General features: G+C 37.8%; 1 protein-coding gene across 5 annotated transcripts in view; it reads left to right on the forward strand.

Annotated features, from left to right (window-relative positions):
* Nucleotides 1-13,597, forward strand: part of KIF13A (kinesin family member 13A) — a 105,112-nt gene that overhangs the window by 54,586 nt on the left and 36,929 nt on the right. For all 5 annotated transcript variants that reach the window (XM_066324119.1, XM_066324081.1, XM_066324091.1 and 2 more), the window contains exons 7-14: nt 886-973; nt 2,214-2,348; nt 2,865-2,977; nt 7,962-8,073; nt 8,488-8,700; nt 10,319-10,429; nt 11,615-11,749; nt 12,930-13,060. In XM_066324119.1, the coding sequence (XP_066180216.1) occupies nt 886-973; nt 2,214-2,348; nt 2,865-2,977; nt 7,962-8,073; nt 8,488-8,700; nt 10,319-10,429; nt 11,615-11,749; nt 12,930-13,060 (1,038 nt within the window). The remainder of the gene's footprint in view (nt 1-885; nt 974-2,213; nt 2,349-2,864; nt 2,978-7,961; nt 8,074-8,487; nt 8,701-10,318; nt 10,430-11,614; nt 11,750-12,929; nt 13,061-13,597) is intronic.

A 13,597-nucleotide genomic window follows, 5' to 3' on the forward strand; every position in this document is an offset into this window, starting at 1 on the left:
GAAAGAAGAGAATATTTATATGAAGCTTGTATATGAAATAGTAACTGGTCTGATTTAAATTAAACATTAAGACACCAACCTACTGATGCAAACAAATACTGTATGAAGTACTTTGCCTCCAAGAAGCAAGGCCACATACAACTAAAATCTGAGATATCTTTCCCAGATGTCCAGGCAGTATTTGCATAGGGATTTTCATCAGCTAGAAAAAATCTGAAACTTTTTTACAGCTTGGTCCTTATGGTTTAGATGTTGAACTTTTTTGAACGTGGAAAAGTGACACCTTAGAATATAATTAGGAATTCTTTCTTCTGCTTTGTCTACACAGAAATAGTGGTTAGGCACTCCAGCTTGGAGATGTGTTTACAGTAAGTAGTTTGACAGGACTTTTTCAGCTGAGCATTGATATATGTGGCTTATATTTCAGTTCTTGAACATAGTTGCTGAAGGTGTTGTATGCAAGTTAGTTAACAAGATAGATTTCAGACTTACTCGGTACGTGTCAATAAAGTGCAGAAAATGTGAGAGGAATGGAAGCTTTAGCAAATTGCTAGGGGGAGGATTTTTTGTTTCTTCTTTTTTTTTTTTTTCCCTCTCAGCATTCTTTCTGCCAATTAAGATGTTTCAGGTTTTGATGCAGCCACAAATACTGGGGTGGGAGGATGCATTAAAAGTATTTTATGTATGTAGATCAAAACTGGTTAGATTGGTTTGAGTCTTTATTGTTGGAGTTACAAATTCTGGAATACTTTCTTCTTCCTGTTACAATTAAAAAAGCCATCACTTGGCTTCTGCTATATAAAAGGTGCTTACTTCAAATTAGGGTAATTTTTGGATGTCCATGCTAATTAGTAGATTGTGCATGAGGTGTACTTTGTTCCATAGGAGTCGGCAGTCCCTGAAGGTTCGAGAGCACAAGGTGTTGGGTCCATATGTTGATGGCCTGTCTCAGCTGGCTGTTACAAACTTTGAGGTAAATCTTAATAAATAACATCTAGGTACACGAGCAGTAGGAGTCTCAGAAGAGGTAAACTAATTATCTATCCAGGTATTTTGATTCTTGAGTGATCATGGTCTCTGGCAATTGCAAAGATCTTCTCTAATTCTTTGGGAGTATTTATTTCATGTGGAAGCACTGGGTTTGCCCTTATGTTAGTTACAAATATAGTAGTGGCATCTCATTAATTTGCAGTTTCAATGCATATAATATATGCCATGAACACAGGAAATATGAGGATTCTAAAACAGGGATATTAGTCTTCCAGCATGAATTTGACTTTGTTGTTGAATACCATATTCTGTTTTGTATAAATGTATATATAAGCAATTCATAAGTTAAATCACAACAGCATCTAAGCCCACTTGATTTACTAGAACACATTAAAATAAATGAGTATTGTGGAACCACTGTAGGCTCAATGGAAATAATTAAAGCAGTGCAGTTTTATGAATTGTGTAGGACTTTCTGTTTATGAGGAAACTGATTTGGAAATCTGATTTGGAAATGTTTTTTTAAAAAATGTTAATTCTTTGTGTAGTGTTACGTTTTTGATGTTTTTTGTTTTTCTGGAGCATCTGTGCATATTATACAGTTATAAAAACTGGTTTTAAAGCTTTTATGGTGAATTACTTACTTTGAAAGCACACCTCCTTTGTGCAAATTCTGGTACATGTTGTTCCTGCTTAGGTTTTGGTTGATGAATTCTTAAACAGTTTTGGAAGACTCAGCAAGCACATATGTCAGGCTCTGCATAGTCATCTTTGTCTTGACCATGTGGGAAGGTACCGGTTGAAGTGAGGTCATGTTTTGAGCTAATTAAGTGAAGATAGCATTAGTGCAGGTCAGTAAAGAGCTGCCCTGTGTTCACTTCTGTAAGTGAATCTGTGCTGGCCTGATTCCTGGCATTAAACAATATGATTTGTAATGTGGATGTCATCAACTTACTTCAGCAGCAGATAAGGAAACGGTTCATTGGCTGTAGTTGCTGGGCTTTTAAGTGAAGTGCTTAAAACAGATATGATTTAACATCGTTCTGTGGACTTTTATGCCTCTGTAGGAATACATCTCAAAATGTGCAAAGAATTTTCTCATTACTTCTACCTTCCCTTCTTCCTCTCTCCCACACACCCTTCCATCTAGATGGAGATTTTGTTCCGCAAGTACAATACTTTGCTTTTACCCTAGCATCCCTTTTTTGCTCTTTTTGTTCTAGGATATTGAGTCACTGATGTCAGAGGGAAACAAATCACGAACAGTTGCTGCAACCAACATGAATGAAGAAAGCAGCCGCTCTCATGCCGTGTTCAATATTATAGTGACTCAGACACTCTATGACCTGCATTCTGGTGTATGTATTTCTATTGATTAATTTATGAAGTTGTGATGGCTTCTTCTTCTTCCTTTCTCTTCCATGTACATCATCTCTTTAGTTGTGCTTTCACTTTTGATGCCATGGAGTCCAGTAATCAAGATTGAGAGGACCTTGGAAAAGTGAGGAAGCACACCAGATAAAACAAACAGTTGGATCACTTTTTAAGGTTACACTGACACCATGAAACCTTCTTAGGTCTTAACTATTGCTCGAGTTAACGTCTTTTAGTGACCTACTCTGCCATGAGAGTATTGATGTTATCACATGGCTGATTCTGGTTCCTTGGTGCTTCAGGCCTTTACTAGAAAATATATGGGTGACTTCTAAAGATCAGTAAGACCTCTGACAATTCTTGCTTCTCTCATGTCTCGAATATGATAATTAAATGCACATTATTGTGAAGAACAGTGTTTCATGATGCCAGTGTCAGGTGTGTTGGTGCTTCATGCCAGTGTTCCTTAGCTGTTGTTCTCCCATGTCCCATCTGTGCAGAATTCTGGAGAGAAGGTCAGCAAGGTCAGCCTGGTGGATTTGGCCGGGAGCGAGAGAGTGTCCAAAACGGGAGCTGCAGGAGAGCGCCTGAAGGAAGGCAGCAACATAAACAAGTAAGACATTGGCATGTGCAGGCTGAGAACCCTGATCTTGAAGGAATTACTGTTGGTTCCCTGGCCTCCTCTCGGTGTGCTTGTCACAAGTCAGCTCAAATGAGCTTCATCAGAAGCAGTTCAATATGGCTCTTTCAGCTGCTCTGTGCTGAGCAGCATGTGTTTCCTGACATTGGCATAGGGATCCTGATTCATACTTGACTCAAATGAGAGCTGTATGAATTTTATCTGGAAAAAGTGACAGCAGTGCTCTTTAATTAAGCATATACCTTTTGTGATTCATTTATACACCCTATCCCCAGGCTCATGTGTTTGTCTCATCATCTGCTCAAGGAAGAATGCAAAGTTGCAGAGTCGAATGGCTTTGTTCCAACATGAATTAAAATATATAAGGGTATAATGCACAGTTTGAGAAAATCGGATCAGAATGAAGCTGTGTTGGTTTAGCATTGCCTTGGGCATTTATGCTCAAGCAATGACAAGTTTCAAAGCACATTTTTTAGCCATAATTACTGTGTTATTGTCCAAAAGCAAGTGTGTAGCAGACTATTACTGCTCTCCTAAATATACTAATTTCCTGGGAAAGAATAAGTGTAACTGTTACATTAAAAGCTACTGCTTTTTCAATTTATTTCGAAATGTTATAAAATGTTTTGGTATTTTATGTTAACAATGACAGCACAATGTATATATGAACAGCACACATACTTACAATGATTCTTGTTGATTTGAACATATTTGCTCTTTTTAGCGTAGTTTGTAATCTACTTTAATGCATCATATTGGTAGTCACATTGGCATGAATGAATGAAACAAAATGATGTGGCTGTCTTTGCCTAATGGCAGATACTGTAACCTTACCCCACAGGTTCCTAGTTAAATTCAGGTTGGTTTTACTAGAAACTGTATTTGTGTTTTGCATAAGCAAAGGTGAGATTAAATGTTTCTTTCTAAATTTTGGGAAAGAATTCAAATGCCACCTCTCTCAACAGTTATTAACAAATTGCAAATATAACTATAGATACAGAAAGACTTCAGGTTTTTTTTCCTTTTGGGATTTTTATTCAGTGGTAAACTTGTATGGTATCAATGCAGTAGGAGAGGGTTGTTTTGCCCATGCTGAACCTCTTTGACAATACAGAACTTCAGATAAAAGCACCAAGCATTTCTCTAAAAGGTATTTTAAAAAGAAAACTGGACAACTCTACATTTTCCATTCAATTAAATTCTTACATGATATAAATCTGTAATACTTAGTCCATTTATTTAACTTTCTCTATTTGAAATCTCTTTTGGAACTGATAAGCAAAAGAGAAATCTTAGTGCTGTGCTTGGTGTCTTCTCCTGGAGTTTTGCTGTTGGAGCTTTAATGAAGTCTGACTTTTTTAAGCCTCAAAATAGATGTGCGTGTTTAGTCAGACTAGTTCTTCCGAGAACATTGTGTGCAATCTTCCTTAGGGTGTCATGCAACTTACTCATTAGGAAAAGTTAATAATTTTTTTCTGGAGTGATAGAGTATATTTAAAACATGTACCTTACTATGTCAGCTCCTTTTCTTATGATATTTCTTATGATATAAAGACCCCCAGTAACACATATTGGTGGCACGTGTTGTGTTTAATGAGATAAAAAATGGAGCTGCTGGCAAGTAAACTTACTGCTTGTTTTATGTTTTATTGCCTTGAAGAAAAATGTGGAAATAATGTGCCTGTTTATTTAATGTCTGCACCGTTTGTTTCTCATGAAAACTGGCTAGAACTGTGGCTAGATGCCACCTTGGTCCCACAACTTTTCCTGTTGAAAACATTCTTTCCTGTCTTGGGGACAGCACGTTGCAGAGAGGGGCTGCTCTTCCACTTACTGAAGCAACTGAGAGTTGTGTCATTTTGTGTCAACATCTTCCTCAAGTTATAATAGAGATGACTTCTTCTTTTTTTTTTTTTCTTTTTTTTTTTTTTTTTTTTTTTTTTTTTTTTTTTTTTTTTTTTTCCCTCAGAACTGATGCAGAGTTGCTTTGGTAAAGGAGGTTTTTGGGAGATTTGCCATACCTCATAGAAAAGCTGGATGTGCTTGTTCATCCCCAAGATGTGCCAATTCCCATACCCTGTGTAGAAAAGGAGGTGCTTAACAACTCTTAGTGGTGTAGTCAAAGAACTTCTAGAGCACAGTAGTAGGAGGAAGCAGAATAAACGATCTGTCAATTAGTGGCTACAAAAAAAACCTTTCTGTGAGCAGTCTGTAATTTCACCTCTGATTAGTAAAATCATAGCTGTTGTCATTTTAACTTTAGAATGCAAAAAGAATATGTAGGGAGAGGCAAGGAATGGGTTGGGACAGGTCTGGCTCCAAGCTGATTTGAGGGAGGGTTTTAACTAATAGAAAAGTGGTTTCTTCTCATTGAAGAACTTGATTCTAAATTGTACAGAAGTAGCTTGAGTGGGTGTCACTTAGGGACAGAGTTGTGTCCCTGTGATGGGGAAGTGCCACTTCCTGTGAATGCTGCTGGCCCAGGCCCATGGTGGAAGTGTGCCCACTAGCAAGGACAGCCCGGTCACACCTGAGGAACAGGGACAAGGAGAGCAGACAGTGTGCAGAAATGGCACTTTCCTGTAAACTTGTAGCAAGTCTACTCTGCTTCTTCTGGACTGACTCAGTCTGCTGTGTGCTGTGGGCTTAGGCCATCTGGTTGATTCATTATATAAGTACCGTGAGATAGGATCAGAGTAATGACAGATCTCTGATGCATCATTCAGCACAAAGCAAAGCAGCTGGTGACTCCTGTAGTCATTTTGTTGGGCAGCCATTCCTTTTGCTGCTTCCCTTAAAGTCTTCAAACAGCTTTGTGTTATGAAATCTCAAGCAAACTACATAAATGATTCCAATTTGGTTTTTATTGCAGATGTTAACAGTTACTCTTAAAATAAGATCAGTATTTATAAGGAGCAGTAATATTATCACATTTTTTAATCTCATGCTAATAAACTGTGTAGCTTATAATCTTCTGTTCATTAAAATGCAGTATCCATAACTCAAATTGGTGTTGCAGCCCAGTTGGGAAATATTTTTCAATCACAGGTCTTTTTGAATCCCTGTTCTTCCTGCTTCCCTTCTGACTGTCCATTTCTTCCCCCTCCCTCAGGGCTTGGCTTTGGTTTTCACATTTCCCCTCATTTAAAGAGAGAAAGAGTAATCAGAGGAAAGTAGTCTAGGGCAGCTTTTTAGCTTTATGCTCCTTGGACTTCATTGGGAGTGTGCTGGTGGTGCTTTTCAGTTGTGCTGGAGGAGGTTGATATAGAGCAGCGTGGAGCATCCTACTGTTTGCTGTTGCATGTTCATTGTGCTGTCATCTCTCTCTGTGGAGATTCAGAAGCTCGAGGCAAGAACTAGTTCTGCTTCTTCTGTCCTCCTCTCGGAAATATTCAGAGGTTATTAAGCTTTTCTTTAGGCCACAAAACTAAACTTAACTTTCTATTTTTGCTATGAGTTTTTCAGAGGTGAATCAGAAAGTTATCCTAAGGCAAATTTACAAAACAGAGTGCTCTCTTGGGAGTTCAAATTACCTAGCCTTTCCTTAAATTTCTTTTAATTTTGCTCCAAGGTCTATGCTATCTTTATATGCAATACGGGATACCTTTTGTGGCACATGTAATGGTTCTTATTAACTTCCCCTTGGATATCTTCCTTGAAATACTCTTCTGCATTTTTCTCATTTTCTAAGTGCTATTACTGAACTAACAGCAGTTTCAAGTAGCACTGAGGCTCTGTTATAAATACTGTGCAAATGCTGCCTATAAACCAAAATAGTATTACTTCTTTGAAAAGAAAACAAGAAGGTGGAGTGCAACAGTACAATTAAATATTTGTTTGACTATCTAATTGCAATGCTGCTGAAGCTTTTTCCTTGGTACTTATAGAGACTAGCTGGATATTTGAGCAGGAGTGTGACAGACCCAGAATTCTCTTGGGCTTCAACCCTTTAGGCATCTGTTTAATGTTCTCAGGCTCCTCAACAAGCTCATTATCTTAAACATACTCACCCCAAGAGCCCTGATGTCACTTAAAATTTACTCAGAGTTGTGTAAGAATTGCATACTATAGCGCACATATGCTTTGCATGGATTGCTGACATAGTTACCCCTGTAGGTGGAAGTTGTACATGCACCAAAATGCATGAGTTGGCTATTTTCTTCACCATTCTAGAGTGTTGTTTGGGATTCAGCTGCTGCTAAGCAATTTGGAGGCTTTTTCTTTCTCACTTGTGCAGCACCTTTGTAACTGGGAGATCATGTGCCCCCCAGAAGAAGCTGCTGAGGCTTTGCCTTAATTATAACCAAACCCATTTGTCAAGGGACCTCCTAGTCTGCCTCTTCTGATCAGCAGCCTTCTATGGCTTTGTGATGGCTGGCTTGTCGCTGAGGCAGATGAGTATTCCTGGGCCATAGCTGGATTTGTTCTGAGGATGCCTGCTTATGGCTGGAGAATTGTTCCGTTTCAGTTGGCATTTGAATCAGTGTTCTTAAACATTGTTCCCAGAGACAGGAGTTCTTGCCGTGCTGCCAACACTGACTTGTAACACTGTCATAAGACTGCATCCAAATCAGAAAGCTTTTTATCCTCTGAGAAAAGGTGGATGTCTAATCAAGGGCAGTGATTTTTCATATACTGAAGCAGTCTATTTTATTTTACACTTTTCAAACTATTCTAAATATTCCAGTGTAGTCTCAGTCTTTCTGAAATATGATCTCAGTACCACCTGTGATGAAACACAGTTGATAATGGTTTTTTTTTCCTCCAAATATATAACTTTAAAGAAATACACTGCAGCGGACTAGCTGATGTCTGATGGTCATTTCCAACTTAAATTATTCTATGATACTGTAAAAATTTGATGTGAAGTTCTGCAGAGCAATCCCTTTTTTCTGTGTTTTATTAAATCTGCATTTGGAATATGTGTTAGAACTATTCTGCTGTTTTGCATTTATAGATCACTTTCGACACTGGGCTTGGTTATATCATCACTTGCTGACCAAGCAGCAGGGAAGGGGAAAAACAAGTTTGTGCCTTACAGAGACTCTGTACTCACTTGGCTTCTCAAGGTAATCTATATTTCCTGTTCACCATGTTCACAAGATGCCAACTTACTCATTTGTAAGGATCATAGGATTATTGTAGTATGCCTCTGTGTGCATGGACTTCTCATCTTTTTTTAAAGAAATGAGTGAAGGACCTCTCATAGCTATGTTATCCAAGTAATATGGACGGCTAAGTGTATCTTGTGTTAATTGAGTGTGAAAACCTACTTGACTGTTTTCAGTTGTAATGGAATCAAAGGTGGTAGAAGTGGTTAGAAATGTTTATGGAAAACACAGATCAGTTTATATCCAGAGTACATTGCAGTGCCTAAATAGTACTTTCAGTGCCTTTATTGAGTATTTTAAGTCTCATTGTGAAGACACTGTATGGTCTCAGAACATTTTTTAACTCTTGAACTTTCTGTGGCTGCTCTACAGGACAACTTGGGAGGAAACAGCCAAACTGCCATGATAGCCACAATTAGTCCAGCAGCAGACAACTATGAAGAAACACTCTCAACTCTGAGATATGCAGACAGAGCCAAAAGGATAGTTAATCATGCTGTGGTGAATGAAGATCCAAATGCTAGGGTCATCAGAGAATTACGTGAAGAAGTTGAAAAACTGAAAGAACAGCTCTCACAAGCTGAGGTAACCTTATACACAATACAATGTAGAATGAGTTTCTCCAGAAAATGTCACATTCTGTATGGAAGACTAGCTTTCTTACAAAATGTGGAAAGGAAGAGTCTTTCACCCATTTTCTTTTTTCTTTCTTTCCTTTTTTAAAGAAATAATTAACCTTTTTTCCTGAATCCAACATAACGTATGCTTATCTAATAACTTTTAAATGAGGACTTAAATTGTACTGGTAGTGATCCTTTTCAGTTCTTGAGGAACTTAAGGCCAAGCAATAATTGATGCAGCACAGTTAAGGACTAGATTACATCTTCATTGTGTAGGCTCACTTATTAGCAGATTTTTTATTTTTTTTTTTTTTTTGCATTGGTGGACTATATCTAATATCAGATGGAAAAGTGTGGAAAGTCATAAATCTGTTATTAGACAGGAAAATTTAGGGGACATTTCTCTTTGACATTTGTGAAAATCTGTTAAAAATTGTCAAAAATGCAACACTGAAAACCATCAACATTTTTGTTCACTGCCTTAATAGTTGACCCTATGTGATTGACGCTTATCTTAGGTTTATACTTCTACTTGAAGAATAAAGTATCCAGGTAGGATAGTTTATTTGGTATCCAGGATATCTGAACAAATTAGGTACTTAGCAGATTGGAAAATATTTTTGATCTTTTCATGGAAGACGCAAAATACTGATGGAAAAGGAACAGAACTATGCTTGAGGGTAAATTCGTGGGGTGTTTAAATTTCATTGTAATTTAAGGGATAGTGTTTTTCATGTGAACACTTCCTTAAAGTCTAAAATGGGAAAATCTTCTTTAAGGAAAAGGAGCCACTCACTTTCTCCATAAATAAAAACCTGTTCTAAGCCCTTATTTTAATTTGGAAAATACTATTGTAGCATACTGTTAATTATGTTGGCAGGCTACAGCTGAACACAATCAGTAGGAAGGTGTCCAAAGTCTTACTAATTATTTTGTTAAGTATTTTCTCTTCTACTTTTTGTTAAAAACAGTTATATAGGGCTATAGGCCAGCCTGTTCAATTGTTACTTGGCACTGGACATGCTCAAGCCCTTTGCTTTTGTTTCCTGTTGTGAAATGAGAAGCCTGTGTTAGCTCCAGAACGTGCTTTCCTTTGAAGGTAATCAACAGGGTCAGTCTGAAAGCTTAATTGAAACTCTAAGAACAGTTACAAAACCAAGATAGAATGGAAGGCTAAATGTCTAGAGGAATTTGTGTTTGAAACTACTCTTGGACGAAAGACATTGCCCTTGAACTTCAGACAGCTAGGAATTAAAGTTTTTAGATACTCACATATTTTTATACAGACAGTGAAGTTTGAGTGGACAGGCCCAGAGATTTTTTTGCTCTTTCCATTAGCTCTGGAGCCGTGTCAATCTTCAGCTATTTCAGATCTGGATCCAACAAAGGTTGTTTCTGTCCTCCTCCTTTGCAAGTTTCCTGTTTCTTTAGCTCCTACCTCGAAAAACCTGGGGACATAGCAGAAACCTATACTTGTTGCATTTGATGTTATGTTGCTGTGTTCAGTTTCCTTGTAAGATGGTTAATCCAGATGTCATAGTGGTAAGAGCATCTGAGGGTTTTTACTGATTTCTATGTTTTAGGCCATGAAGGCACCAGAACTGAAGGAAAAATTGGAAGAATCAGAAAAACTAATAAAAGAGCTAACAGTCACCTGGGAAGAAAAGCTAAGGAAAACAGAAGAAATTGCACAGGTACTTCAGAAATTTTTTGGAGGAAAGCCAGATACTCATATAGTACTAGTGAGCTGAACTTCATGAGCTTTAGTGGACTATGCTGTTTTCCCACAGCCTGTTTGAAATGTCTCTAAAATTTTTTTCTTTTCCCCTTGTTTCTGGTTTTGGGGTGGTTGGTTTGTTTGCTGGTGGGTTTTTTAAAGTCTAGATTTTATTAGCATAAATCTAGCAGTGTCATGATAGCATTGATAAAAGCCAGTATTTGATTTTAAAATGAAACATCAAAATATGTTTAGGCAGCTCATTTATTTATAAGACCACAGTGGGACTGGGGATATGTTTCCTTTGAAGGGTCTAAGAAGGTGAAGAATTACAATAGGATCAGAATTGTGGGTGGTACTTGTTGCTTTTGCTTTTTGTGATCTCTGACCAGAAAAGGAAAAATGTGTACATGTAGTCATTAATGTTTATTTATTGTTATTTTTGTACATTAAAAAAATCCCACTTCTAGATTCTAGTGTACTTTTCCATCATTTCCTCCATCCATAGCTTGAAAAATAAGTGGTGTTGGTTTCCCTTTCTAGTCCTAATGTTCCAGAAGCATGTTTTGGTGCAACCACTGTTTAAATAAATTAACAAAACAAAACAAAGGGGCAAGGGGAAAACCCAAACTTAGCTGGTAAAACAAAAAACTCCAACACCCAAACGGTAGCAAAAAAACCCAAAAAAAAGCAAAACAAAAAAAAACCTACTCAGATGATCAAGTAAGTGCTTTACCTGAATTATTAATAAAACTGCAAAAGAATAAGTCTAAAATGTGGCCCGCTATTTTCTAAATCCTCTATGACTGTGATTATCTTTGAAGTAATTGGAACTGCGTTTCATTTTTTACTAACATAAAGACTCAAAGCCGCTTTGTGTTACTTACAGGTAGGTTTAATAAACTCAATAAAGCTCTGTAGGTAAGTCTGATAAATTTAATAGGACTGCTTAAGCAAGCTCCACTTTGGGGAGGCAGGTGTTTGGGGATTACATCTAACTTTTTATGCTTGGTGTGTAAAAATAAATTCTACTGACCTTACAGTACCTGACCAGTGTGATATACAAAATGCATACTCAGCATGTGCATCTTCAGCTTGAGTTGCTCTGTGCTTGTCCCTACATATTGCAGCAGGCAAGATTAACCTACTTGTGTGCTTGCAGGAGAGGCAAAGACAGCTGGAGAGCATGGGAATCTCCCTCGAGTCTTCAGGGATCAAGGTTGGGGATGACAAGTGTTATCTGGTGAACCTGAATGCAGACCCTGCGCTCAACGAGCTCTTGGTTTACTATTTAAAGGTAAGGATGTCAACAGGGTATTCACACAGAATGGAGGGACACTTCCTTTGAATTTCTAGCTTTAATTTACTCAGAGGGGAGGTAGATTTTTTTGCTGCAGCAAAATAGGGTAGGCCTTCTCCTACTGTTTAGGTTTTTTTCTCCCTTTGCAGTTCAGCTTCACTGTTTTCCTAATTGATCTCTTGATTGCCAGCAGTGGGAGAAATGCTCAGTGTGGGCCAGTGTTGAGATCAATTCTAGCTTTTCCAGGCAGGATGTGCCTGGCCAGTTGTCTTCTGGCCTGAACTTCAAGCAGGAGCTTCATGTTAGATGCTTCTTTGTGTTAGGGAGCTGGGGATAGCTTGAAATATGTAAAGAGTTAATCATAAAGAGATAATGTTCAGTAATAACCTGTAAGAATAACATAGTGTTCAATGACAGGGAAGCTTATGAGACAGGGGGTTAAGAAAAGCAGTGTTAAAAATTTACAGAAATGTATTTTCTCAGTGTTGTTAGCTTTCATACCATTCTGTTTGGCATTTCTCATGCCAGAATGAAGAAGTGTCAAATACAAACCTAGTAAGTTTGTAGGGAAATGTGAGCAGCTTGTCAGTAATATATGAAAGACTATTTTGTCTATTTTTATAGCTACTCTTCTGCTTTGGTAGCTGGAGGATGGCTTCTGTATTTGAACAATAGCAAATAAAACACAACCTCTCAAACACTAACAAACCATTTCAGGAGAACTTAAAATATGACTTGGAATTATGTAGAGAATAGTGTGTTTAATTGAGTTGTTCTATAGCTGTTTTTTGAAAAGCAGAGAACTCTGCACTTTTTTACTATGTTTTTTTACATGTTTTACTATCCATGCTGTTCTCTTAACTATGCTTATATGATGTGGCTGGTTTTCTTCTGGTTTTTGTGTTTAATGTATGTATGCAGGCATAGTATGAGAATACTTTTAAATCAGAATTTGTGTGTCAACTGCTTTATTCTGCTTTGGCTAAAACTGTATGAAGATGAAGTTCAGGGCAGAATAACAGTTTGTGTTTGGCTGTTGCAGTGTTCAGATCTGCTGTGGCACCATTTCTGCTCGACAGACACACAAACTGTGCAGTCTCAGCACATCAGCTAATATTTTCTTAGTTATGTCAACACTGGTAGTTTGCTTGTCTCTTAGTAACAGCTTGTTTTCTAGGATCACACAAGAGTTGGTGCAGATACCTCTCAGGATATACAGCTCTTTGGTATAGGAATCCAACCAGAACACTGTGAGATTGATATTGCTTTAGATGGAGAAGTTACGCTCACACCAAAAGAAAATGCAAGGTAAGGAAGATCAGCAGCACTTTCCATTGAAATGGAAATTTGCTTTTCCTTGACAGAACATGACTTTCATGCATTTTTATTTTACACAGACAGAAGTATCTTATATTCTGATTAATGAACATTTTCAATACACTTGACTTAAACAGATGCTTAGAGGGAAATTCAGTGATTAAAACTAAGATTTCCCTGCACATGTGAGCACCCATCCACTCACTCTGCAGGGCAACAGGCTATCAGTGGTTTGTCTTGGAGTAAGGCATCTAAAGAAGGTATTTGGTAGGAGTGAGGGGCCAATGCCTGTCTGTTAGCTTGGGTAGTAGTGAGATCCTTGAGATGCTGCTGGCTGTCCTGGCCTGTGTGATGGGACAGTATGACAAGATGTGTCTTGATGGTAGAGAATAAATGGTGCTTCATGAGAAATTCTTCTGTTGTAAAGTTCAAAATTTTGTGAGGAAGAGGTGCTTTAAAGATCTGAATTATTTTCTGAGTCCTTAATTACAGTTGTGTCTAGTTAACATGCAGTGTAAAGTCACGTTT

Source organism: Sylvia atricapilla, chromosome 1, assembly GCF_009819655.1.
Source record: "Sylvia atricapilla isolate bSylAtr1 chromosome 1, bSylAtr1.pri, whole genome shotgun sequence".
Lineage (NCBI taxonomy): Eukaryota > Metazoa > Chordata > Aves > Passeriformes > Sylviidae > Sylvia > Sylvia atricapilla.